Raw genomic sequence first — 24,717 nt, forward strand, 5'->3', positions numbered from 1 at the left:
CAATACCCAGAAAGTGCACTCATTTGCAAGAGACAGAAACAGTAAGAAAGGAAAGTAAAACTAATGATACAATTAAATAATAGGAAACATTTGGAAACAGAAATTTAAGGGTGAGAAATTAAGAGTTGTAAAAAGGAAAGTGGAATATTATATATAGAGAGAAATGTAGTAACTTGCAATAGAGTTAGTTTAAATTAGAAGGTATCTGTAAGTTATTATAGATTCAGAAAATTAGACGGAAGGACCAGAGGAAAAAAAGAGATTCAAAGGAAGAATGTCTCCTTGTTAGAAACTGTTTGGAACAAGAGATTATTTTTGAAGAAGAAATTTATCTTCAGGGGTTTCACAAGATTTCTAATTAGCTTCAAACTTAATTTCAGAGATGTTAGTATCCTGGTGTGGATTTGAAAAAGGAAGATGAATCATGCCTTAGAAGAAGGCAATTTAGGTTCATATTTATAATGGGTCTGATAGATCTGGGGACAACTATAATCTGTGGCATGGTGGATTGGGGTTGTGGATAGTAACTGGTTGACAGTGCCTTGGCAGTTGTGATGTTAAAGAGTAAAAACTCTACATTGGTGGTTAGAAGATCTGAATGAAATAAGTGTTAAACAAACTCTATGATAAACTCCCATGATGCTCCAACTTCCCATCTAATGGGAAGGGAAGAATAGGACTTGAAGACCTTTAGGTATTTTGTCTAAGTATGTATTGAAAAGCTTATATCCAGATAATATATAAATTCGCCAAATCCATATCTATTTTTATTTGTAGTTAACGTGAAACTTTAAAGTCCAAACCCAATTTTCTAATAACTATGTTGAAAGAACTATAGGTTGCATGAGGATATATGTATATCAGTTCTATATAAGATGGTCTATATCTGCACATATGTACATTATCCTATGGTTTTCTGAACACGGTAATTAGAAAATTGGATTTCATCTTTAATGCTTCATATTAACTATGACTAGATGGCAACTTGAATTTTTTTAAAAATTGTGTTTGGATGTACATATATCTATATCTACACACACACACACACACAAACAGTCACGTCCAACTCTTTGTGACCCCATTTGGAGTTTTCTTGGCAAAGATACTGGAGTGGTTTGGCATTTCCTTCTCCAGATCATTTTACAGATGAAGAAACTGAGGCAAATAGGGTTAAATGACTTGCCCAGAGTCATACAGCTAGTAAGTATCTGAGGCAAGATTTGAACTCGGGTCGTCTTAACTCCAGGCCCAGAACTCTATTTACTGTGACACCTAGCTGCATATGTATGTATGTATGTGTATATTTATATATGCATATATATAGATGGATAGATATAGATATATAATATATGGATATATCCACATACATAAATTACACATGCACACATTTACATGTGTGTGAATATATATATATGTGTATATATATATATATACACACACATACGTGTGTGTGTGTGTGTGTGTGTGTATACATATATATATATATTCCTGGAATGAGCTTGTTTGTTCAAAACACCTAAAGGTAGCTGAGTTATCTTCCTGTTCCTATCTTCCCACCAGAAGGGAAGTTGGTACTTCCTAGCAATTTATGGAATAATTTGTTTGATATATAATTCATTCAGATCCTCTAATACCTTTTTCTTCTAGGTGTAGAGAATGCCACTTTAAGAATACAAAGATACAATGTAATTCACAATAATTAGGAATATTTGGAAAGTTGTCAAAACATAAATAGGCTGGAGTACTTCATTTGCATAATGAATTTGTGGATTTGTTCCCTGGAAATCTGAACCATGTTTGTCAAATATTTTGTTATACTTCTAAACAAATCCCAGTACCTGCTGATGATATTGATGTTAACTGTAAAGATAATTGCATCTTTCTTATCATAAGCATTAGAACTGATGTGTGAGTTATAATCTCTTGGATCTGCAAATATGACTTGCTTATCATTTATTATCTCAGCTTGATTCTAGTAAAAGTGTTGATGTTGAGAAATCAGCACTCCACCATCCAAGGGGAAAATATCAATGGCTGCCAACTGGGAAGTTCTAAATTGTGCAGCCATATTTAAAGGAGTTCCAGGTGGATGTTGATTGCTAGGAAGGTTGGAGAGACAGTCCTTTGAAGGTAGTGATAGAATCTGCTTGACTCATTTCCCCTAATCCTACTTCTTTCCTTTGAAGGGAAGTTTTCCCACTTGTAGGATCACAAATTTGGCTATTCTACTCCTTGAATAAGTGTGGTTATGACTCATAAATTGGTTGTTTCAAAAATATTTCTAACTTTTCTCCAAACAAAGTTGAGATAGCCTCATTCCTCAATACTTAAGAAAGGATAGTCTGGGGGGGGAGGGATAGAGCCAAGATGGAAGCTGGAAAGCAGGGACTTGCGTGAGCTCCCCCCAGGTCCCTCCAAACATCTACAAAAATCGCTCTGAACAAATTCTAGAACTGCAGAACCCTCAAAATAGCAGAGAGAAGCAGGTCTCCAGCCCAGGAAAGCCTGGATGGTCGCAGGGAAGGGTCTATCACACATAGGTGGGAGCGGAGCAGAGCACAGCCCAGTGTGGGCTGTGCCAGGACTAACCAGACCAGGAGCCGAGTGGAACAGGCCACAGGGCCCTGAATCATTGAGCTGTGGCAGTTACTAGACTTCTCAACCCCACAAACATCAAAGACAACAGAGAAGGTTAGTGGGTAGAACTGCTAGAACAGAATGAAAGGAGGTCATGGTTGGCCCCAGCCCCAGGGGTGTGGAAGTGGTGCAGCTCTGGGGTTGCTTCCAGCTGCAGTTGCTTCCAGCCCCACCACCAGGTGGGAGGAATTAAGCAGAGGATCAGAGCGGGAGCGCAGAGCCTACTTGGATCTGAGTCCAGTCTGGGTTGGTGGTTCTTGGGGGAGGAGGAGCGCTGGTGTGGCAGAGCTTGCTGTGTAGAAGTAGCTCTGAAAACAACAGCACAAGGCTCCTAAAGCTTGGGATAAAGTACCCTCTACTCTATAAGCAGTCATACCTTTACAAAAAGCTCAAGGGTCAAGTAGTTGGCTGGGAACATAAACAGGCAGTGAAAATGCTCTCAGATTCAGACTCAGACTTTGGATTCCTTCTTTGGTGACAAAGAAGACCAAAACATACAGCCAGAAGAAGTCAACAAAGTCAAAGAGCCTACATCAAAAGCCTCCAAGAAAAATATGAATTGGTCTCAGGCAATGGAAGAGCTCAAAAAGGATTTGGAAAAGCAAGCTAGAGAAGTAGAGGAAAAATTGGGAAGAGAAGTGAGAGTAATGCAAGAAAATCATGAAAAACAAGTCAATGACTTGCTAAAGGAGACCCCCAAAATACTGAAGAAAATAATACCTTAAAGAATAGACTAACCCAAATGGCAAAAGAGCTCCAAAAAGCCAATGAGGAGAAGAATGCCTTGAAAGGCAGAAGTAGCCAAATGGAAAAGGAGGTCCAAAAGACCACTGAAGAAAATACTACTTTAAAAATTAGATTGGAGCAAGTGGAAGCTAGTGACTTGATGAGAAATCAAGATATTATAAAACAGAAACAAAGGAATGAAAAAATGGAAGACAATGTGAACTATCTCATTGGAAAAACCACTGACCTGGAAAATAGATCCAGGAGAGATAATTTAAAAATTATTGGACTACCTGAAAGCCATGATCAAAATAAGAGCCTAGATATCATCTTTCAAGAAATTATCAAGGAGAACTGCCCTGATATTCTAAAGCCAGAGGGTAAAATAGAAATTGAAAGAATCCACCAATTGCCTCCTCAAAAAAATCCCCAAAAGATAACTCCTAGGAATATTGTCGCCAAATTCCAGAGCTCCCAGATCAAGGAGAAAATACTGCAAGCAGCCAGAAAGAAACAATTTGAGTATTGTGGAAACACAATCAGGATAATACAAGATCTAGCAGCTTCTACATTAAGGGATCGAAGGGCTTAGAATATGATATTCCAGAGATCAATGGAGTTAGGATTAAAACCAAGAATAATCTGCTCAGCAAAACTGAGTATCATGCTCCAAGGCAAAATATGGATTTTCAATAAAATAGAGGACTTTCAAGCTTTCTCAGTGAAAAGACCAGAGCTGAATAGAAAATCTGACTTTCAAACACAAGAATCAAGAGAAGCATGAAAAGGTAAACAAGAAAGAGAAATCATAAGGGACTTACTAAAGTTGAACTGTTTTGTTTACATTCCTACATGGAAAGATGATGTGTATAATTAATGAGACCTCAGTATTAGGGTAGCTGAAGGTAATATATATAGACAGAGGGCACAGGGTCAGTTGCATATGAAGGGATGATATCTAAAAAAATAAAATCAAATTAAGGGATGAGAGAGGAATATATTGAGAGAAGGAGAAAGGGAGAGATAGAATGGGGCAAATTGTCTCACACAAAAGTGGCAAAAAAAAGCAGTTCTGTAGGAAGGGAAGAGGGGGCAGGTGAGGGGGAATAAGTGAATCTTGCTCTCATAGGATTTGACTTGAGGAGGGAATAACATGCACACTCAATTGGATATCTTACCCCACATGAAAATAGGGGAAGGGGATAAAAAAAGGGGGACAATAGAAGGGAGGGCAGATAGGGGGAAGAAGTAATCAAAAGCAAACACTTTTGAAAAGGGACAGGGTCAAGGGAGAAAATTGAATAAAGGGGAACAAGATATGAGGGAGGGAAATATAGTTAGTCTTTCATAACGTGGCTGTTTATGGGAGTGTTTTGCATAATGATACATGTGTTGCCTGTGTTGAATTGCTTGCCTTCTTGGGGAGAGTGGGTGGGGAGAGAGGAGGGGAGAGCCTTTGGAACTCAAAGTTTTAAAAGCAGATGCTCAAAAAAAAAAAAGATTGTTTTTGCATGCAACGGGAAAATAAGATATACAGGCAATGGGGCATAGAAATCTATCTTGCCCTACAAGAAAGTAAGGGGAAAAGGGATGGGGGGAGTGGAAGGGAGATGATAGAAGGGAGGGCTGACTGGGGAAAGGGGTAATCAGCATGTATGCCATCTTGGAGTGGGGGAAGGGTAGAAATGGGGAGAAAATTTGTAACTCAAAATCTTGTGGAAATCAATGCTGAAAACTAAAAAATATCAAATAAAGAAAATGATCACATTAATGTAAAAAAAAAAAGAAAGGATAGTCTGTGGCTTCTAGACTGAGCCTTGATGGAAGTTTGCCCTCCTTTCCCAATTAAAAACCAATAAATACTGTGTGACTGTACATATCTGATTCCATAGCATTGGGGACACCAACGTGAAGTCACTTTCTTGTTAATGTCCTAGAGGTAGCTGTGGCCAACCCCACTCTGACTTGATTCAGAAGATGAGCACCTCTGTTCATGGCATAGAACATTCCCTTCTCACAGACCATACCTCTGTTTGTTTCTCTCCCTAAGGACCAGTCAGTGACACATGAAGGTCGTGCAGTTCTTCCAAAATCAGTCCTTAGAAACTGAGAAATATAGTTGGAGATGGGCAGAGAATCTTTTATATACTGGGCATTTATGCCACCTGGCTGTGCCCCAAGGCCTTACTCCCATGTCTTGCTCACAAGCACCAAGTCTCAGCATACATAGACAAAACTTCTGCTGCTCTTTGTCATTTGTTCTCAAAGAGGACCATGACATCAGGAAGTTGATGCCATGATGTGCAGGTGAATTGGATTTAAGCAAGGCAGGGCTGTGCAAAGTCACCAGCCTCACTTTCTCCTCTGGGGCTGTCTGTGTCCGGTGGTCACGCATAGATGGGGACAAGTGGAGGTGGCCCAGGATGCAATGGGAGACCTTGGCCTCTTCAAGCTAAGGTCTTAAACAGATCTCAGTTGGACCGATGCAACGCCTATTCAGTGATTAAGGCTTAGTATAAACAAAACAGGAGTGAAGGGAAAGGCGAGGGGTGCAAGGATGGGGAGGGGAGAAAAGCATGGGAATGAATGAAACGAAAAAAAACTTGGCTTGCTTCAAATATTTCCCTTGTGGCCAAATAGAACTGCAGAAACCATCCTATTTGGACATCCATAACGCGGGCAGCTAAGTGGATCAGTGGATAGAGCACTAGGCCTGGAGTCAGGAGGACCTAAGTTCAAATCTGGCCTCAGCTGCTTATTAGCTATGGGGCCCTGGGCAAGTCGCTTACCCCTGTTTGCCTTGTTTTACCAATTTAGACACATTTGCCCCAAAGAGCAACACATATTAGAAGTCCCACGCCTATACTACGCACTTGATCTAGGGAGAATACTCTGTTTCAGACCATCACACCACACTCCCCCTCCATCTATTTCTCATTACATCCGTGGCTGGCCCTAACAAATCATCATCCCTGTCACTATCGTGTGAATATGAAACAGGAATAATTTTTAAAGATCTCAAAAATGCTATCTTACTATTTGAGGACTACAGTGAAACAAGAGCCGAGAACCATAAATCGTTCAAACTAGAAGGACCTTCAGAAATTGCCTAGGCCATCGTCGTCATTTGAAACACAAGAGGAAATATTTGAGGCAAGCCAATTTTTTTCTGCTTCAATCATTCCCATGCTTTTCCTCCCTCCCCACCCCTGCACCCCGAAGCCTTTCCCCTTACTCCTGTTTAAAACAACTTTGAAGGACAGTGACAGGAGATTTCTGTGTTGTTGTTTCAGGACCTCCAAACTTGTCCTGTAGATTTGACTCCGAATTTGCATTCTGGTAAGACTAGCAGCCTCCTGCTTTCTGGAGTCATGTGACTTAAGGGCTGCCTTTCACAGACAACTAGCCTTTTTTTTTTTCTTTTTGATCACTTACCTAAAGGGCAAGTTGTAAATTTTGGCTTAAAAAGCAGGATACAATCTCTTTCTTTATAGCCATGGATTCCACTGGGTTTTGTACCGCCTACGCTGTCATATTTGGCTCTAAAGTATGGAAAAGAATATTTTGCCAAATGTATTAAGACTTCACTACATTGAGGGCCAGCATCCATGATGAAAGTCTGAGAAAGCAAAGAGGCAGTCTTTCTATCACAGGCCACAAAGGGTTATAGACTTAGAGCTGATAGAGACGTTTGGAGCCCCGTATTCCAACTGCTTCATTTTATAGATGAGGAACACAGGACCAGAGAATTGAAGTGATTTGTCCAAGGACAAATAGAGCTGAGATTTGAACCCAAATATTTTGACTTTAAATCCAGAATTCTTTCCACTGTACCATATTTCCTCTTTTCTTCGTGTTTACATAGTTACTGAAAAATGTGGAGAATACAAGATCCTGGTATGTTTGTTGGTTGTTGTTCAGTTGTATCTGACTCTGTGACATTATTCCGGGTTTTCTTGGCAAAGTTATTGAAGTGGTTTGCCATTTTCTTCTCCAGCTCATTTTACAGATAAGGAAACTGAGGCAAACAAGATTAAGTGACTTGCCCAGAGTCCCACAGCTAGTAGTCTAAGGCCAGATTTGAACTCAGGAAGATGAGTCTTCCTGAGTTCAGGCCTGGCACTCCATCCACTGTGCCACCTATTTGCCTTTGTTTGTTGGAAAGGAAGAAAGGAAGGAAGGAAAGAAGGAAGGAAGGAAGAAAAGAAGAAAGAAAGAAAGAAAGAAAGAAAGAAAGAAAGAAAGAAAGAAAGAAAGAAAGAAAGAAAGAAAGAAAGGAAGGAAGGAAAGAAAGGAAAGATGGAAAGAAGAAAGGAAAGATGGAAAGAAGAAAGGAAAGATGGAAAGAAGAAAGGAAGGAAAGAAAAGAAAAAGAAGGAAGGAAGAAAAGGAAGAAAGAAGGAAGCAGAAAAATGGAAAAGCATTTGAGATGGCAAAGAAAAATATAGTCTGGAAAAATTTTCTTCCAGGCATTTGTTAAGAATGTACAAGATTTCTTGATTTGTGCAACTAGGAGATGTATTCAGTGGTATGCCAATTCTTAAATTTTATTGTGAGCATTTGTATGGTATCTTGGAAATTTTCAAACACTACAGAATAAAGGCTTGATTTTGTTAATTGCCTAGATTTAATATTAGTTGAATTTCAATTCTTTACCCTATAAAATATAAGCACTTTGGGCGTTGTGGCCGCAGAGAAACCTACCTGTAACAAGATGGGATGGGCATTGATGGAAAGCGTGTAGAGAAGGCGCAACTTGTCCCGGTCAGTAAAGTGATCCATGAAGACACTGCCAGCATCTGCCACTTCAGCGTATCTCCGGACAATGCGGTCTAAAAGCCTCTGTGAGGGACATCGCAGCATTGGGCTAGGCAGACCCTATAAATAGAAATATCCACGTAGGTGATGGTGAGAGCTAGTTACATGTCTATGGCTGGAGCCAAGACCACTATAATTGGGTTACAGGTATTGCAATCTTACCACCCAACTTTCTTTGAGCACTTATTGTTAATATCTTTTGTATTTATGTCACACATTTCCCACCACTTCCAGGAAAGCTATCTCTTACATAAATAAGAAAAAAGAAGAAAATATAAAAGCAAGTTTCGCAAAATTAATGAATACATCAAAAAAGTTTGTTTATATGCAGCATTCTGCATTCCCGGTTGCCCATCTCTACAAAGAAATAGGGAGGGGTGGGGTTTCTCATATCTCTTCTTTAGGGGCCAGACTTGATTATTATAACTTCACAACAGTTAGTTTTGATTGTTTTAGTGTTCTGGTTCTTTCCATTTACATTGTCGTATTCATTGTGTATATTATATTCCTGGTTCTGCTAACCTCACTTTATATCAGTTCATATAAATCTTTCCATGCTTCTTATGGCACATTCATGTACCACAATTTGTTTAACTATTCCTTAATTATTGGGGCATGTACTTTGTTTTCAGTAGTTTGCTACCATAAAAAGTGTGCCACTACAAATACTTTCATTGTATAAGTATCCATGGACATATTTGCATGATTCCAAATTGATTTTCTTGAATGCATTTGTGTGCCTATATTTCTACAACCCCTTCAACATGGCTTATTTCCATATTTTGCCATCTTCGCCAATTTTCTGGAAGTGAGGTGAAACATTGAGCTTTAAAAAATTTGCATTTCTCTTACATTAGTAATTTGGGGCATTCCTTCATGACTGTTAATAGTTTGTGATTCTTTTAAGAACTGATTGTTCATATTCTTTGATCACTTATTAAGGAATAGCTATATTTCTGCTAGTTGTCCACATATCTTGTACATCAGACCCTTTGCAGGGATATTCAATACAAAGATTTTTCTCCCCCAGTCAACTACTTCCTTTATTGTCCTAGTTGTATTCATTTTGCCTTTTCATTTCTTTATTGAATTTATCTATTTTATTTTTTTAATTGCCACTATCCCTTGATTGACAATTCACCTATTACCCAGAGCTGTGAGAAGTATATGATCACCTTTTCTTCTGATATTCTAATGGCCACATAGCCATTTCGAACTTACTATGGAATATGATGTAAGATGTGGTCTAAACTTTATTTCTACCAGAATGCTTTCCAATTTTCCTGGCAGTTCTTGTTAGATGGGGAGTTTTTTCCTAGGTAATTTATGTTTTCAGGTTTCTCGAACATTGGGTTATTAAATTAATTTATTTCTAATTCTCGTCTAGTCTTTCCCATTGATCTACTTTTCCATTTTTTTCAACAAGGTCCAAATGGTTTTGATGATTGATATTTTACAATATAGTTTGAGTTCTGGAAGTGCTATACCTTTCATTCTTGACTCATTCAGTTTCCTCAACTGTAAGACGGGGATAATAACAGCACCCACCTTACAGCATTGTTGTGAGGATCAAATGAGATCCAGGTGAGATAATTTACAAGTTATATTTGTAAAACACTTAGCATGTGCCCGGCACATATTAGGTGCTACAGAAATACTTGTTCCCTTTCCTTTTCCCTTCCTCAAATCCTGTTTAAAATTGCTTTTCGGTGTGATTGTATTGCTACAGGGAACTCCCAATGAGGAGCATTCCCCAATTCCCCCCATGCAGACTGGCCATTGCTCCATAATCTGTAGTTTTAAAGGGGATAACACCATCAGCGGTAGGGCTTGAATGGTTTCAATTCATTATACCATGTTGTCTCTGTGGTTTTCCATTATCCTAAATTTTGTCTATGAAACTTTAACTTTATAAATGTAATTTGCACTTGCGGTAATGATGGCATTAGAGCATGTTAAATCTTCTTCAGGCAGCATGACAATTCATCAATAATATAGTAGAATTAGGGCAGCTAGGTAGTGCAGTGGTTGGAAGTATTGGGCCTGGAGTCAGGAAGACTCATCTTCCTGAGGTCAAATCTAGCCTCAGATACTTACTAGCTGTGTGACCCTGGACAAATCACTTAATTCTCTGTGCCTCAGTTTCCTTATCTGTAAAATGAGCTGGAGAAGGAAAGGGCAAACCACTTCAATATATTTGCCAAGACAACCCCAAATGATGTCACAGAGTCCGATATGACTGAAAACAACAACAACAAAGGAACAAAGCAAGATTTCTAGAGTGCTGAATGGGCACTATATGGCGAATGTATAGGGTTGTGAAGAGTCAGACATGACCGAGAAATGACTGAACAGTAGAATTGAACCTTCGATCCTTTGCAAGCCCAGGGCTTTTCCTACTTCAGATATTAACTCACTCATCTCTCTGTGTAAATACACGGGTTTAGTAATCCATTGAATGTTGGGTTTCTTCAAAGAGCTTTAAGGAATAACCTTAAAGATTAACTTCAAAGAATTTGTAGGTCGAATCTTTACTCATGTACTAGATTCAATGGCTTTGCAGTGGTATCTAGCACATTCTTTAAATACGTACTGAAGGTCCTGTGGCAAATTTCAACTGACTGAGAATGAAAGTTATCATAAGTTGAACCTTTTTTAAAAAAAAACAAAACAAGCACAAGACGTCCATAGCTTGTTTTGCTCGGAACAATCTGATCCCCATCTCCACATGCACACCCACACGCCCTATTGTCCTCTATCTAGTCCAGACCCAGAACTCTTGATTCTGCTTTTACTGGTGTAAATTTTTTAATGCTTCCTTTGCTAAACTCTGCAAAAAGAGTGGTTCAGGAGTTTACCTCTCTCCCCTTCCTCCCGCTTTTTTGTATGACCTTTATCTGACACAGTCTGATTCCAAGAAATATTGTCACTTCTTTTTCCTCCTCTTTCCTTTGTTTCTCTAGTGTATTTCTTTCTAATCTTCCCGTACAGCCTATAGATGTTCTCTCTTTTCAAAAATCAATAAATAAATCAGGAGCAAAATAAAGACAAAAGTGAAGCCAATCTCGCCTCTTATACAAATAATTCTAATAGCTGAAGGAAATAACATATATATATATGTATATGTAAATAAGGATAGGGATTAGATTTGTAATATTATTGGTATAAGGGATTCCTAGATGAGGAAACTCCCTCTACCAATACAGGTTAGCACCTTTTCTGAAACTTATAGTCTTAGAGAGTTGGCAAAAGCAATAGCTTCCAAATTATTATATACGTATATTATGTATACTGTATTACATGTTATATATACATTATTATGTGTACTTTTGAGAGAAATGATTATTTCTCTCTTATATTAATAACCAATTATTGAATTAGGACTAAGGTTTTTCCCTTTTCTATTTCCTCATTCAGAAATCAGTCCCTGTGGGTTATTCAGCCAGCCTTTGAAGTGTACATCTGATAATGAGACGAAATCTTGGATGAAGCTTACTTAACTGGGAAAACTTAGATCCATTCAAATGGTAAAAAAAAATTCTGGTCTAATTGGTGAATTCTAGCCCATCTGTCTTAGTCAGATAGGTCTGAGTGGAAGTGGATTCCCCCTTTTGTTTATAATGCCCTAGACAGGAGGGGCTGGGAGGGGGGATCCTGGGAAGAGATAAGTCTCTATGTCAAGGACTGAGTGATCAGTTACATCCCCTCCCCGCCCCTCCTTAAAATAAGCTCACCTCTCATTATAATATTTGTTCTCTCATTAATTATTAACCAATCAGAGTCGATTGCAGCTTGTCGGGAACACCCACTCTTCTGAGGGCAGTACAAGAGACAGCCAAATGACCATCCTTTTATTAATTATTCACTAACCATAATTAATAAAATTATTAATTACTCAGAAATTATCTCTCTGACTTTTTATACATCACACTATAAAAATTATACCAAAACAGAACTTTTTAAAAAATTTTATGGGTTTTTTTTTTTTGGCAGGGCAATTGGGGTTAAGTGACTTGCCCAAGGTCCCACAGCCAGTACATTGTGTCAAGTATCTGAGCCCAGATTTGAACTCAGGTCCTTCTGACTCCAGGGCCGGTGCTCTACTCACTGTGCCACCTAGCTGCCCCTAAAATGGAACATTTTAAAAAGTGACCTACAGATAAAAATAATATCTGATCCCAGAGTAGATTGGGAGATGCTGGAATTTGCTGAATAGGGAGGTAGTATGGTTAGACACACTACTTTCCTTTTAGAAAAGCCACTTTGGCAGCTTAGATTTAGATCGAAGGAGGAAGAGACTTGATTTGACAAGAAAAATCAGGAGGCTAGTGTGGTAGTCTAAGTGGGAGGCACTAAGAATTTGAACCAGGGTGGCATCTATTTGAGCAGAGAGAAAGAGACAGATATGATAACCATTGTGGAGTCAGAAATGACACAATTTGGTAACTACTTAGACATGTGGGGTAAGGGAAAATAAGAAATCAAAGATCACTCCCAGTTTCCAAGTCTGGGTGACTGGATGGATGGTGGTACCTTTGATGGAAAAAGGACTGTTTAGAAGACAGGTATGTATGGGGAAGAGGTAATCAGTTCACTTTTGGACATGTTGATGTTGAGATGCTTATGGAACATCAAATCTGAAATGTGTAATAGGCGATTTAGTGAAGTAGGACTATATTCAGGAGAGAGATGAGAACTGAGTAAATAGCTGTGGGTTAGCTACATAGTAAGACTTGTTGAACCCTTGGGAACTGAAGTGGTCACCAAACGAGTCAGTGGACATGGAGAATACAGAGTGCTCATGATAGTGCCTTGGGGAATACTCAAGTTTGGGGGTGGGATTTCTATGGTGATCTAGCAAAACAGATTAAGCAGGAAAGGTCAAATAGTTGAGAGAACCAATTGAATGTCAGAACAACCCAAAGAGGAGAAAGAATAAATATCTAGAAAGAGAAGATTATCCAATATGCAGAGAGATCCGGAAGGATGAAGATTGAAAAAAGGTCATTAGATTTGTCAATTAAAATATCATTGGTTACTTGGAGAGAGTGGTTTCTATTTACTGAGAGGTCAAGGACAATCAAGAGGATAAGAATTTGAGAAACTAGAAGGATGGTGAGAAGTTAGAGAAGAGTTTAAATCTAGCCTCAGTCACTAGCTGTGTGACCCTGGGTGAGTCACTTAACCCCAATTGCCTCAAAAAAAAAAAGAGAGAGAGAGAGAGAGAAGTTCAAAAAGCTATGGGATTGGGTGGGAAAGATAATGTAAACATAACTAAATTTCTTCCAAACAAAAAGTAGAAAGTGTCTTTGTTGTAGTAGGGGGTCAGCTTACCAGCCGCTGTTCTAGAGAACAGAATGCAGGCCCAGGGAATCCAATATCTGGACATATTGGATGGGGCTGGGGGAAGGGCATGCAGGGAATTTTGCTTATACAGCTACTATGGGTGTCTGGGTAGTGCAGTTTTGTTGGAGACAAGTCCAGAATTGGCTAGGAGAGGGTAGATTTTGACCCATCTTTCTGCTCTCTAATTGGTTGATCATACCCATTGGGGCCAAGGTATGGGTCCCCTTGCTACCATTTCACAGACACCCCCTCCCCCACCACCATGGGGCTCTGGGTCCCATTTTGGAAACCATTGGCCTAGAAGTACTGAGAGGTCAAGGGATTTGTCCAGGGGGACACAGTCAGTATGTGTCAGAGATGAGACTTAAACCTAAGTCTTCCTGTCTCTGAGACTGGCTCTATATCCACTGAGTGCGGCTACCTCTCTTCCCTTTTTATTTGTTGTAGTTCAGTTGTGTTTGAATCTTCATGACTCCTTTGGAGGTTTTCTGGGCAAAGATACTAGACTGGTTTGCCATTTCCTTCTCCAGCTCATTTTACAGATGAGGAAACTGAGGCACCCAGGGTTAAGTGACTTGTCCAGGGTCACACAGCTAGGAAGTGTCTGAGGATGGATTTGAATTTATGAAGATGAGTCTTCCTGATTCCAAGGCGGGTGCTCTATCCACTGTGCCACCTAGCTCTCCCTTTTTATAAAATTCTTCAATCATTTCACTAGATTTTTCTCAGCCATTCTGGAGGTTCTTGCTACATTTTCACTTCTGGGGAGCAAGCTGTTGTTATTGCTTCGTCGTTCCTTTCTCTTGAATATTTCTCCTGTTGTAAGGACATTTATTTACTAGCTCACTTTCCTCATATGTAAAATGAGAGGGTTGGACTTTTGTAATCCCAAAGAAATGGCCTCTGAGATGCATCCCAACTCTAGATTTCTATAATTTTCTGTGACAGGGGTGCCAGGGTGGGATAAGTAAGATGATCCATTAATGTACAGGAGCAAAACATGAGGACTTTTAATTATATTTAATCTCTAAAAATGAAAATAATTAAGCTTTATTATATTTAATATATGGTTTGACACCGCAGCCTTCACTCTGTATGTCAAGTGCTCATATGTCACGTACAATGTGCGAGGTAATTCTGAGGGAAGAGTGAGAGGTCCATAATGTGGAGATGCTGACTGGCACCCTGGCTCTTTCATTTGCTTTCAACATATTGAGATGCTTTGCAATTGATGTGTGCCTGGTTAAGTAGAGTTATAGATTTTATCATCCAATTTTAGCTAAACTCATCTTCATAAAATAGACAAGTGGCTTAAAATATTCCTGCAAAGAAATCGTAGAATGAAGATAATCCTAATCGTATAAAGACAAGTAAACAACCAGAAAACAAGCTGACAATTTTTCCTATTCCTAGTATGAACTCATCAGCCGCGTTGACGTAAAAACAATGAACATCTAGCGAGACTTGACATGTCAGTCAAAAAATTCAAAATTATCTAGAAGATAATTTGAAATACGGATTTACATAACCTTTAGTCATTTGCCATAAACCTTGTCCTAAATATACACTGACCTTTGAGATATAGTCAAGGATAGTATGAAAACTATTGGACAGTTAGGTGGTACCATAGATAGAGTGCTGGGTCTGGACTCAGGGAGACTCATCTTCTTGAGTTCAAATCTAGTCTCAGACACTTACTAGCCGTGTGACTCTGGGCCAAGTCACTTAACCCTGTTTGCCTCAGTTTCCTCATATCTAAAATGAACTAGAGAAGGAAATGACAAACCACTCCAGTATCGTTGCCAAGAAGACCCCAAACGGGTTGGACGTGATTGAACAACAAGTATGAAACTATTACATTAACAAAACATTTTAAAACTAAGTTTTTGTTGTTGAGAATTATGTAAGCTTATCACCTACAAAAAAGTCTCATGTTTGCACATTTAAAATCTTGGAATTAATATTTTCTGACTTGTTAAAAAAAATCATCCAAATGAAGAGTTTCAGTGAATTTTGAGCCCATTTGTTAAAAATATAAAAATGCAGCACCTTTCAGTTAGTTTGCAAGAAGAACTGATTGACATCAGGGAATGTGGAAATTTATTATCTAATTGTTTTTTAAAGCCTTTACATAATTGGTAGATAGGATTATCATAACTTATTAAGTACAGATAACAACACACTTCTTCCAGTTGTTCTATGTCCCTTTGGAATGTGTCTTGCCCAGCTATGATAGGCATTAAAGCCAAGGCTCAGAATAACCTGAATTTAGAACCTTTGAATTTCTAGTTAAGCTGGTAAAGTGGTAAGCTAAGATTTAAAAAAATAATGAAGCATATTCCATCACATTGTTCTCACTGAACAAAAATTTGTTAAAAATTAGGAATCTATGTTGTTACTTAATTTGCTGTACTGTTTGATTATATCTTTTACTATTAATTATGAGTCTTTTGCAATTAATTTTTTAGTAAGAGCATAAAGGTTTTATATTAGCTTCACCTAACCATAAGCAACTAATATTTTTCCATTTATTTAGATCTGACTTTATTCACGTGAAAAGTGTTTCATAATTATGTTCATATAGGCCCTGGGTTTGTCTTGGTAGATGGACTACCAAATATTTTATAGTGTCTACAGTAACTTTGAATGGAATTTCTCTTTCTATCTCTTGCTGTTGGGCTTTGTTAGTAATGTATAGGAATACTGAGGATTATGTGGGTTTATTTTATATCCTGTAACTTTGTTAAAGTTGTTTATTATTTCAAGTAGTTTTTTACTTGATTCTCTAAGTAAATCATCATATCATCTGCAAAAAGTGATAATTTAGTGTCTTCTTTGCCTATTCTAATCCTTCAATTTCTTTTTCTTCTCTTATTGCTACAGCTAACATTTCTAGTACCAAATTGAATAGTACCCCTGATCTTATTAGGACTGCATCTAGCTTATCCCCATTATAGATAATGCTTGTTGATGGTTTTAGGTAGATGCTATTTATAATTTTAAGGAAGGCTCCATTTATTCCTATGCTTTCTAGTGTTTTTAATAGTAATGGGTATTGTATTTTGTCAAACACTTTTTCTGCATCTATTGAGATGATCATACGGTTTCTCCTCATTTTGTTGTTGATATGATCAATTATGCTGATAGTTTTCCTAATATTGAACCAGCTTTGAATTCCTGGAATAAATCCTACCTGGTCATAGTGTATTATTCTTGTGATAAGCTGCTGCAATCTTTTTGCTAATATTTTATTCAAAATTTTTGCATCAATATTCATTAGGGAAATTGGTCTACAATTTTCTTTCTCTGTTTTGACTCTTCCTGGTTTGGGTATTAGTACCATATTTGTGTCATAAAAAGAATTTTGTAGGACTCCTTCACCTATTTTCTCAAGTAGTCTATAAAGTATAGGAATTAATTCTTATTTAAATGTTTGATAAAATTCACATGTAAAACCATCTGGCCCTGGAGATTTTTTCCTAGAGAGTTCATTGATGGCTTGCTCAATTTCTTTTTCTGAGATGGGGTTATTTAGAAATTTTACTTCCTCTTCTGTTAACCTGGGCAATTTATATTTTTGTAGATATTCATCCATATCCCTAAGGCTGTCAAATTTATGAGCACACAATTGGGCAAAATAATTCCTAATTATTGTTTTGATTTCCTCTTCATTAGAGGTGAACTCACCCTTTTCATTTTTGATACTGGTAATTTGATTTTCTTCTTTCTTTTTTTTAAATCAAATTGACCAAAGGTTTATCAATTTTATTGGTTTTTTCATAAAACCAGCTCCTTGTTTTATTTATTAATTCAATAGTTTTCTTGGTTTCAATTTTATTAATCTCTCCTTTGATTTTCAGTATTTCTAATTTGGTATTTAATTGGGGATTTTCAATTTTTTCTTTTTCTAACTTTTTCAGTTGCATGCCCAATTCATTGATCTCCTTTTTCTCTATTTTATTCATGTAAGCATTTAGAGATATAAAACTTCCCCTAAGAACGGCTTTCGCTTCATCCCATAAGTTTTTGTATGTTGCCTCATTATTGTCATTCTCTTGAATGAAGTTATTGATTGTTTCTATGATTTGTTCTTTGGCCCACTCATTCTTTAGGATCAGATTGTTTGGTTTCCAATTAATTTTTAGCTTATTTTTCCATGGTTCTTTATTACAAATAATTTTTATTGCATCGTGATCTGAAAAGTATGCTTTAGGCCAAGCTAATATAATAAAAATGACAATTTTACCTAAATTAATCTACTTATTCAGTGCCATACCAATCAAACTACCAAAAAATTATTTTACAGAGCTAGATAAAATAATAACAAAATTCATCTGGAAGAACAAAAGGTCCAGGATATCAAGGGAATTAATGAAAAGAAATGCTAGAAAAGGTGGCCTAGCCATATCAGATATTGAACTGCACTATAGAGCAGCAGTCATCAAAACTACCTGGTACCTGCTAAGAAACAGAGTGGTGGATTAGTGGAATAGCTTAGGTACACAAGATGTAGTAGTCAATGGCTATAGCAAGGTACTCTTTGATAAACCCAAAGAGGCCAGCTTCTGGGCTAAGAATTCACTATTTCACAAAAACTGCTGGGAAAATTGGAAAATGGTAGGGCAGAAACTGGGCATAGACCAATATCTTACACCGTATACCAAAATAAAGTCAGAATGGGTTCATGATTTAGGAATAAAGGCTGATACTATAAGCTATTTGGGAGAGCAAGGAATAGTTTACCTATCATATTTATGGAAAAGAAAAGAAATCATGACCCAAGAAGAGATAGAGAGCATTACAAAATGCAAAATAGATAATTTTGATTATGTTAAATTGAAATGTTTTTGTATAAAAAAAGCCAATGCAACAAAGATTAGGAGGGAAGCAGAAAATTGGGAGTGTCTCTGATAAAGGCCTTATTTCTAAAATATACAGGGAACTGAGCCAAATTTATAGGAATACAAGTCATTCCCCAATTGAGAAATGGTCAAAGTATATGAATAGGCAGTTTTCAGAGGAAGAAATTAAAGATATCTGTAGGCATATGAAAAAATGCTCAAAATCACTACTGATTAGAGAAATGCAAATCAAAACACCTCTAGGTACCACATCTCTCCTGTCAGATTGGCTAAAATGACAAAACAGGAAAATGATAAATGCTAGAGAAGATGTGGGAAAATTGGAACATTGTTACATTGCTGGTGGAGTTGTGAACTGATCCAGCCATTCTGGAGAGCAATTTGGAACTATGCCCAAAGGACTATAAAAATGTTCATACCCTTTGACCCAGCAATACCACTTCTAGGGTTGTATCCCAAAGAGATCACACAAGTGGGAAAGGGATCTGTATGTACAAAAATATTTATAGCAGCTCTTTTTGTAGTAGCAAAGAATTGGAAATCAAGGGGATGCCCATTAATTGGGGAATGGCTGAACAAGTTGTGGTATATGAAGGTAATGGAATACTATTGTGCGATAAGAAATGGGGATGATATGGACTTCGTAATAACCTGGAAAAACCTATACGATATAATGCTGAGCAAGCAGAGCAGAACCAGGAGGACATTACACACAACCACAGATATATGGATTCTGTGATGACTAACCCTGACAGACCTTGCTCTTCTCAGCAACACAAGGTGCAAAGACAACTCCAAAGGACTCACGATGGAGAATGATATCTACATCCAGAGAAAGGACTATGGAGTCTGAATGCAGATTGAGGCACACTTTATGCTCATCTTTTTTTTTTTCCCCTTTTTTTTTCTCTTTTGTTTTTGTTTTTGTTTTTTTTTTTTTGTTCTGTTTCTTCTTTCTCACGATTCATTCCATTGGACATAATTCTTCTTTACAACTTGACTATCATGTAAATAAGTTCAATGCGAAGTTATATGTAGAAGATATATTGGATTCCATGCCGTCTTGGGGAGGGAGGGGGGGAGGTGGGGAAGAAAATCTGGAACTCAAAATTATGTAGAACCCAGTGTTGTAAACTAAAAATAAAAAATCTCAAAAAAAAAAAGAGCATAAAGGTTTTATATTGTATTAAGGCAGAAGGTGGGGGGTAAGAGTACAAGCAGTCCACAGTGTCCCTTAAAAGGGGAACAGCCCCACTCTAATAGATATGAAGGTACAAGGGAACAGTAACATGTAAAAGTAATATATGAGATTGAAGGAATTAAGGATGAGGAGTGGTTCCCAGGTAAGGCAGTCTCTTAATTTCCTGCCCCTACTCCAGGTGAAGGTGGTCCTGGCCAAGTTCACTTTTGCTGCAAGAGCTTATCTTAAGTCTATTGACATCTATCCATCCATCCATCTGTCTGTCTATCTATCTACCTATCATCCATCTATCTACCTATCATCCATCTATCTATCTACCTAGCCACTTACCATCTATCTATCCAACCATCTGTTTATCTCTCTGTCTGTCTGTCCATCTATCCATCTATCTACCTTACCCGTCAGTCCATCCATCATCTATCTATCTATCTGTCTGTCTGTCTGTCTGTGTGTCTGCCTGCCTGTCTGTCTACCTATCCATCCATCCATCCATCCATCCACCCATCCACCCATCTACCTACCTACCAATTTATATTACTTATCTATCTATACAATATCTATATCTATATACATACACAGTTATAAAGAGTCCAAAGGAAAATGGGCTCAAACTTAGGGCAAAGGGATACCTTACAGCTACTGACTGTTGGAAGTCATTTTCCCCTCATTTCTGTGGTACTCAAGAAGCTATCCTTAAGCTCTGGTGTCCCTCAGCTCTCAATGCAGACACTTCATCAACGGGCTTATGCAGAGATATTGCTAGTACACTGATGGAAGGATGGGAAGGCTAACATCCTCTGAACCCTTTGAAGTCCATAAGGACCTCCTGCCCAAGGGATAGAAGGGAAGAAGACGTGGCTGAGGCCAAAGCTCAGGTCTCTATTCCCCACCAAAAGTTTCCTCTTCAGGAATGTTCTGAGAAGCAATGCTCCCTCCGATTTTTTTTTTGTACTTTTTGATTTTGGGTAACTCATTCTTTTTATAAAGGTCCCAGAGAATGTGACAAAATCCTCAGCCAAATGGAACAGACTAACAGCCTGGTGTCCTTTCATTCAGCAAATGGCTTTCAAAGACTTTTCACACTTATTCTAAGGCCTATGAGTCAGATTGACTGAGTGGATATCTTGTCACTTTATTTCTTTTTTATTCCTTAAAGTGGTATAGAATTAAGTAAATCAATCACCTCACCTTTACAGTACTCTGTTAATTGCTCTTGGTTGTTCTTCCCATCTTTGTGGGGTTGTGAGTGGGTTAAGTGTGTGCACACATACACGTGGACTATTTCTACAACTTTTTAAAGCACTTGGGAAGGACTAGGATATTAGAGACTAAATGTGGTAATTCTGCTGTCATTGATAGAGAAGGCTTGTTATAAAGATCTTTACAGATACTATCTGTATTTTATCCATTTGTGGTTCAATTTCAACCTTAAATGCTTTCAGGATGACTTGGCTTAATTAACCTTGAACCAAATGTTGAACCAAGCTTTCTGTAAATGTTTTCTTGCTACTATTTTTTGCTTTTTCATGAGATGCTCACAGTAAGCTGTTTATAATCTTCTGACATTTTATATCACAATATTTTACACACAAGTCGGTATTGTAAAATGGTATTTCCCTTGATGGCTACATGTTTTCCTTTGGCAAGAAGATAAAATCTTTGCTTATGAAGGCAATTACTAGGCTCTTTTGGTTTTTTTATTGTGACAATTAATTCACATTATTTAAATTTCCTTAGGAAATTGTGAGAGTCTGAGTTAATATGTATATTTATCTATTTTCCATATTTTGGCGTCAACAGCTTGTTTAAATAAGTCAGACTGGAAATGCTGCCTTTGGTGAAGGGAAGAGAAAAGCAAAGGAATAAGTGTTTATATAGTCCCTACTATGTTCAAGGCACTGTGCTTTTAGAAAAAAAAAAAACAAACCTTATTTGATCCTTACAACAACCATGTTGGGCAGGTGCTATTATTAGCTCTGTTTTACAGGTGAAGAAACTGAGGCAGACAGCGGTTAAGTGACTTGAACAAGGTCAAACAGCTAGGTAAGTGCCTCAGGCTAAATTTGAACTCAGTTCTTCTTGACTCCAGGCCTACCCCTCTATCCTCAGTGCTGACCAATTGCTGTTGTATACCATATGATCTGCTAATTTTAATTCTTTCTTCTAATCTGTAATTGATTTTGGTCTTTGCTTTAAAACAGTGATTAGCACAGGAGTCCTCTGCTGGTAGCCAATCATTTCCTGTCCGCTCATTTTCTAGGATGATATGTAGATATGCCAATTATTTGGGACAGTTAACAGTTTTGCTATGGTTTCATTTTATGACAGGAACCAGACTGACTCAGTCTGACCTTGATGAGATGAACCAGATTGAAGTGGTTTCACTATCCTTAGTTAGTTGTCTATCAGCTTAGTGCTGAATTTCATACCACATAAACAAGGGAATTTCATTGACCTCATTTGCTATGTTTTTAAGAACAGATAATACTCTAAGAAAACACCCCAAAGTTGTGGTTCTTAAAGAGCATACTACAATGACTGTTAGAGATATTGCAACAGCTGTTAGTGTGGTGAGGAAGTCAAATGTTTCAAGGATTTCAAATCCACAAAGTAACTAGATTAGTGGCTTCAAAGCATAAAGACCAATGAGGTGAAAGACTGAAAACAACATTGAGAAATGGCCAACTATAGCTATGAAGCTTCAGAAAATGAGAAAAGGCCTTCAAAGGGGCCTGGAAGCTGAAGAGTTTGTTACTGACTCTCCTAGAATGTGGCAAAAGCTCCTTGAAGCTGGCAGAACAGTGCAAAGAACAAATTTTTAAAAAGCTACTGATAACAGGTAGGCAGCTAGGTAGCCCAGTGGAAAGAGTGCCTGACCTGAAGTCAGTAAGACTCCTCTTTCTGAGTTCAAATTGGGCCTCAGACACTTACTGGCTGCATGGTCCTGAGCTGTTTGCCTCAGTTTCCTCATCTGTAAAATAAACTGGAGAAGGAAATAGCAAACCACTTCAGTATCTCTACTGAGAAAACTCCAGTGGAGACAACTGAAAATGGCTGAAAAACAGCAATAACAACAGATAATAGGAGATCCGAAGGAAAAAATATTTGCCACAGACCAGACAATACAAATGCTGGAATATAGGCATACCTTGTTTTATCATGCTCTGCTTTATTGTGCTTTGCAGATACTGCATTTTTTGCAAATTGAAGGTTTGTGGCAACCCTGTGTTGAACAAGTCTAATAGCACCATTTTTCCAACAATATGTGCTCACATTGTATCTCTGTGTCATATTTTGGTAATTCTCACAATATTCTAAACTTTTTCATTATTTTTATATCTGTTATGGTGACCTGTGATCAGCAATCTTTGATGTTACGTTATAATCATTTTGGGGTTCCCTGAATGGTGTTGTGTGTATCCTGATTGCTCTATGACCTGCTGTCCCCCCACCTCTTTCCCTCTCCTCAGGCCTCCCTATTCCCTGAGACACAACAATATTGAAATTAGGCCAATTCATAATCCTACAATGGCCTCTAAGCATAGAAGTGAAAGGAAGAGTCAAACTATGTGGCAAACTTCGTTGTTGTCTTATCTGAAGAAATTGCCATAGCCACCCCAACCTTCAGCCCCAACCTACCACCATCGTGATCAATCAGCAGCCATCAACACGGAGGCAAGCTGTTCCCCAGTTGATAAATGGTCAAAGGATATGAACAGGCAATTTTCAGAGGAAGAAATTAAAGATATCGATAGTCAAATGAAAAAAAAATGCTCTAAATCACTATTGATAAGAGAAATGCAAATCAAGACAACTCTTAGGTAGCACATCACACCTGTCAGACTGGCTAACATGACAAAACAGGAAAATTATAAGTGCTGGAGAAGATGTGGGAAAATTGGAACACTAATGCATTGTTGGTGGAGTTGTGAACTGATCCAACCATTTTGGAGAGTAATTTGGAACTATGCCCAAAAGGCTATAAAACTGTGCATACTCTTTGACCCAGCAATACCACTTCTAGGACCGTATCCCAAAGAGATCATACAAATGGGAAAAGGACCCACATGTACAAAAATATTGATAGCAGCTCTTTTTGTGGTGGCAAAGAATTGGAAATTGAGGGGATGCCCATCAGTTGGGGAATGGCTGGACAAGTTGTGGTATGTAAATGTAATGGAATACTACTGTACTATAAGAAATGATGAGCACGTAGATGTCAGAAAAACCTGGAAAGACTTATGTGAATTGCTGCTGAGTGAGGGGAGCAGGACCAGGAGAACATTGTACACAATTATAGACACATTGTGTAATGATTGACTTTGATAGACGTGGCTCTTCTCAGCAATGCAAGGTTCTAAGATAACTCCAAAAGACTCATGAAGGAAAATGCCGTCCACATCCAGAGACAGAATTTTGGAGTCTGAATGCAGTTTGAAGCAGACTATTTGCTCTCTCTTTTTTGTTTTGTTTCTTCTTTCTCATGATTCATTCCATTGGTTATAATTCTTCTTTACAACATAACTAATATAAAAATATGTTTAAAGTGAATGTATATGTATAGCCTATATCAGGATTCATGCTGTTTTTTCTGGGGTGAGGGGGAGGAGATTTGGAACTCAAAAGCTGAATGTTGTAAACTAAAATAAACAAATTTTTTAAAAATGGAGGCAAGACCCTCCGCCATCAAAAAGATTATGCTCATTGAAGACTCAGATGATGGTTAGCATTTTTTCACAACAAAGTATTTTTCATATGTACATCTTTTTAGATGTAATACAATTGCACACTTAATAGACTACAGTATAATGTAAACATAACTTTTATATGCACTGGGAAACTAAAAAATTCATGTGACTCACTTTATTGTTATATCTACTTTATTGTGGTCATCTGGAACTGAATCCACAATATCTCTGAGGTATGCCTGTACTAAAGATTTGAAAAAAGGTAACTTTTATAGATAAAACTTACTTTTTCACTCAAGACTATACCAAAACCTTTGTCAGAAATATTCCAGGGAAACCTGTAAGATCTGAGCGTCCTAATCAGACTGTAAAACATACACTCCCTTTTCTTTCTCCAACCTGTATTTTGGGGATTTTTTTCTATTTCCAGAGGGCCTGG

General features: G+C 37.8%; 1 protein-coding gene across 1 annotated transcript in view; it reads right to left on the reverse strand.

The window, feature by feature from the left end:
* Positions 1-24,717, reverse strand: part of DIPK2B (divergent protein kinase domain 2B) — a 63,921-nt gene that overhangs the window by 13,922 nt on the left and 25,282 nt on the right. The window contains exon 3 of the mRNA XM_036746048.1: positions 8,068-8,241. Within this exon, the coding sequence (XP_036601943.1) occupies positions 8,068-8,241 (174 nt within the window). The remainder of the gene's footprint in view (positions 1-8,067; positions 8,242-24,717) is intronic.

Source organism: Trichosurus vulpecula, chromosome 2 (assembly GCF_011100635.1).
Source record: "Trichosurus vulpecula isolate mTriVul1 chromosome 2, mTriVul1.pri, whole genome shotgun sequence".
Taxonomy (NCBI): domain Eukaryota; kingdom Metazoa; phylum Chordata; class Mammalia; order Diprotodontia; family Phalangeridae; genus Trichosurus; species Trichosurus vulpecula.